This window comes from Frankliniella occidentalis, unplaced genomic scaffold (assembly GCF_000697945.3).
Source record: "Frankliniella occidentalis isolate FOCC.00 unplaced genomic scaffold, Focc_3.1 Scaffold8, whole genome shotgun sequence".
NCBI classification, from domain to species: Eukaryota; Metazoa; Arthropoda; class Insecta; order Thysanoptera; family Thripidae; genus Frankliniella; species Frankliniella occidentalis.
The window spans coordinates 1,773,660-1,775,456 of record NW_026267138.1 but is presented as its reverse complement, the minus strand read 5'-3'; the positions used below and the strand labels follow the sequence as shown (position 1 = coordinate 1,775,456).

The 1,797-nt window shown below is 54.1% G+C and overlaps 1 protein-coding gene across 1 annotated transcript in view; it reads left to right on the top strand.

Moving 5' to 3' along the window:
- The window catches only part of LOC127751637 (uncharacterized), a 2,751-nt gene extending 2,253 nt beyond the window's left edge, over window positions 1–498 (top strand). Inside the window, exon 7 of the mRNA XM_052275463.1 lies at window positions 491–498. Coding sequence (XP_052131423.1) covers window positions 491–498 — 8 coding nt within the window. The remainder of the gene's footprint in view (window positions 1–490) is intronic.
- The last annotated feature ends 1,299 nt before the right edge of the window (window positions 499–1,797 follow it).

Genomic DNA, 1,797 nt, shown 5'->3' with positions numbered 1-1,797 from the left:
ACCGTCTGTCCGCTCCTGAAAGAGGAGGAACGACGTGGAGTAAAGGAGTTGTAGGAGTGAGCGGGGCTGCCTGCAGGGGGCCTGCCTCCAGGGGCCGCCACCAGCCACCACCCGCCCGGCCGACCGTGAGGAGACGAGTGGGGAAGTATGTGCGCTGCGAGTGCGCCAATCTCCGTGGGCGAAGCCCCGAGCACAGGGCTATGCACCTTGCGACAATGCCGAGAGAAAAAGTATCACGATGCTTTCATGCAACAAAGGCAGATCTAATTAGCGGCCGCTGGACAAAGACGTATCAGAACACAGTCGACTATGCCCGAAAGAGTACTCCGGGCGACTCTACACCGAGAAAAATCCTTTCTTGATTCAAGTATATTTGTACTCGGGTTTGCAAGAGTACAATTTTTCTATTGGACTTATGCAAAAATGTTATCTATATAAGAAAAATCAACTTGTAAATAATCTTGTTCTTAAACAATTTTCTCTTTCGAAGAGGAGTGATCTAATTCCAATGGTATTTTTGCGTTGTTTCAAGAGAAAAGTTGCCCTTGTGCAAACCCGACTACAAATACTTAAATCAGGGAAGGATTTTTTCGGGTGCAAAATGCCTGGTTGATCTGCTTTGACGGAAAAAGAAGATGAAGAGACGAGCTGTGAACAGCATGGAAAAATTTCACTGCACTTTATACTTCCATCCTCCGTAGCCCGTATCACGGGATGGCACGGCCGCTCAGGTCGGATCAGGCCCATCCCCGTTGGAGCGAGAGCGAGTGGGTTTACCAGACCACCTGCAGGCGTGCGAGAAGGTTGCCTATGCGCTCGGATCCATAAAGTGCTAGGCTTGGTTGGAGTCGATGGGCTCGCCCACCCCGCACGCCTGCTTGTGTGGGGGGTAAGCTAGCATACGCACTCGCCCCAACAGGGCTGAACGAACGGCTGCCTCTGCAGAGAGGGGAATAGTGCATCAAAAGTTATTGATAGTTTCTCATAAAGGGATTGCCTGCTATTTCCGCTTTTCGCTTTTATTTTCTTCCTTCCGCGACGGCATTTACCTTCGGAGTATCCCGCTATCTGCTTCAGAATAGAACGGACGGACAGGGTGGGCGGTCTGCCCCGTAGTTTTAAAAAGGTAGACTAGCCCGCCCGCATTTACCTCTCCCGTCCCCTCCCTCCTCCCCTCTCCGCCTGCAAGCGGGCTAGTCTACCTCTTCAAAACTACAGGGCAGAGCGGCCACCCTCTAAGGTCCACGAGTATCGGGTCCGGCCCGGCAATGGCATTGTGAGCATTGTCTCTGTGTGAATGTCACACACTTTTAGGTGTGTGCATGCTCATTCGTACACTTAAAGGTGTATAGTTCATCGTTCGAAAACTCACTCACTTGTGCCTGCTCCATGTGTACAAATATGTCGTCCACACACCTAAAAGTGTGCGGAATTCACATATTGGGGTTTCCGGTGTGCCCACTTCCTTTGCGTGTCGGTGTTGGCTCAGCGCATGGATGGACACTCCGACACTACTACTACGAGACGCTGGCGACCAGGAGAGGGACGCTGGCGTCGCTGGCGGTCGGACGCTCTCCGCCTCGCTTCGCTTCCGTCCTCTGACGGCGCGATCCTACAGCAGGACAGGGTTGTGATTGACGGGCGGGGGGTCCTGTCGGGGTGGAAGAGGCACTTCGCATAACGGCGGGCGGCACCAGGAGGGTGGGGAGGGGTGGGGGGGCAGCGACGGCAAAGCAAGCGTCGCTCGCGACGCGACCTCCTCCCCCGGCCCTAATGAACTGTCAAGCGACGACGCCC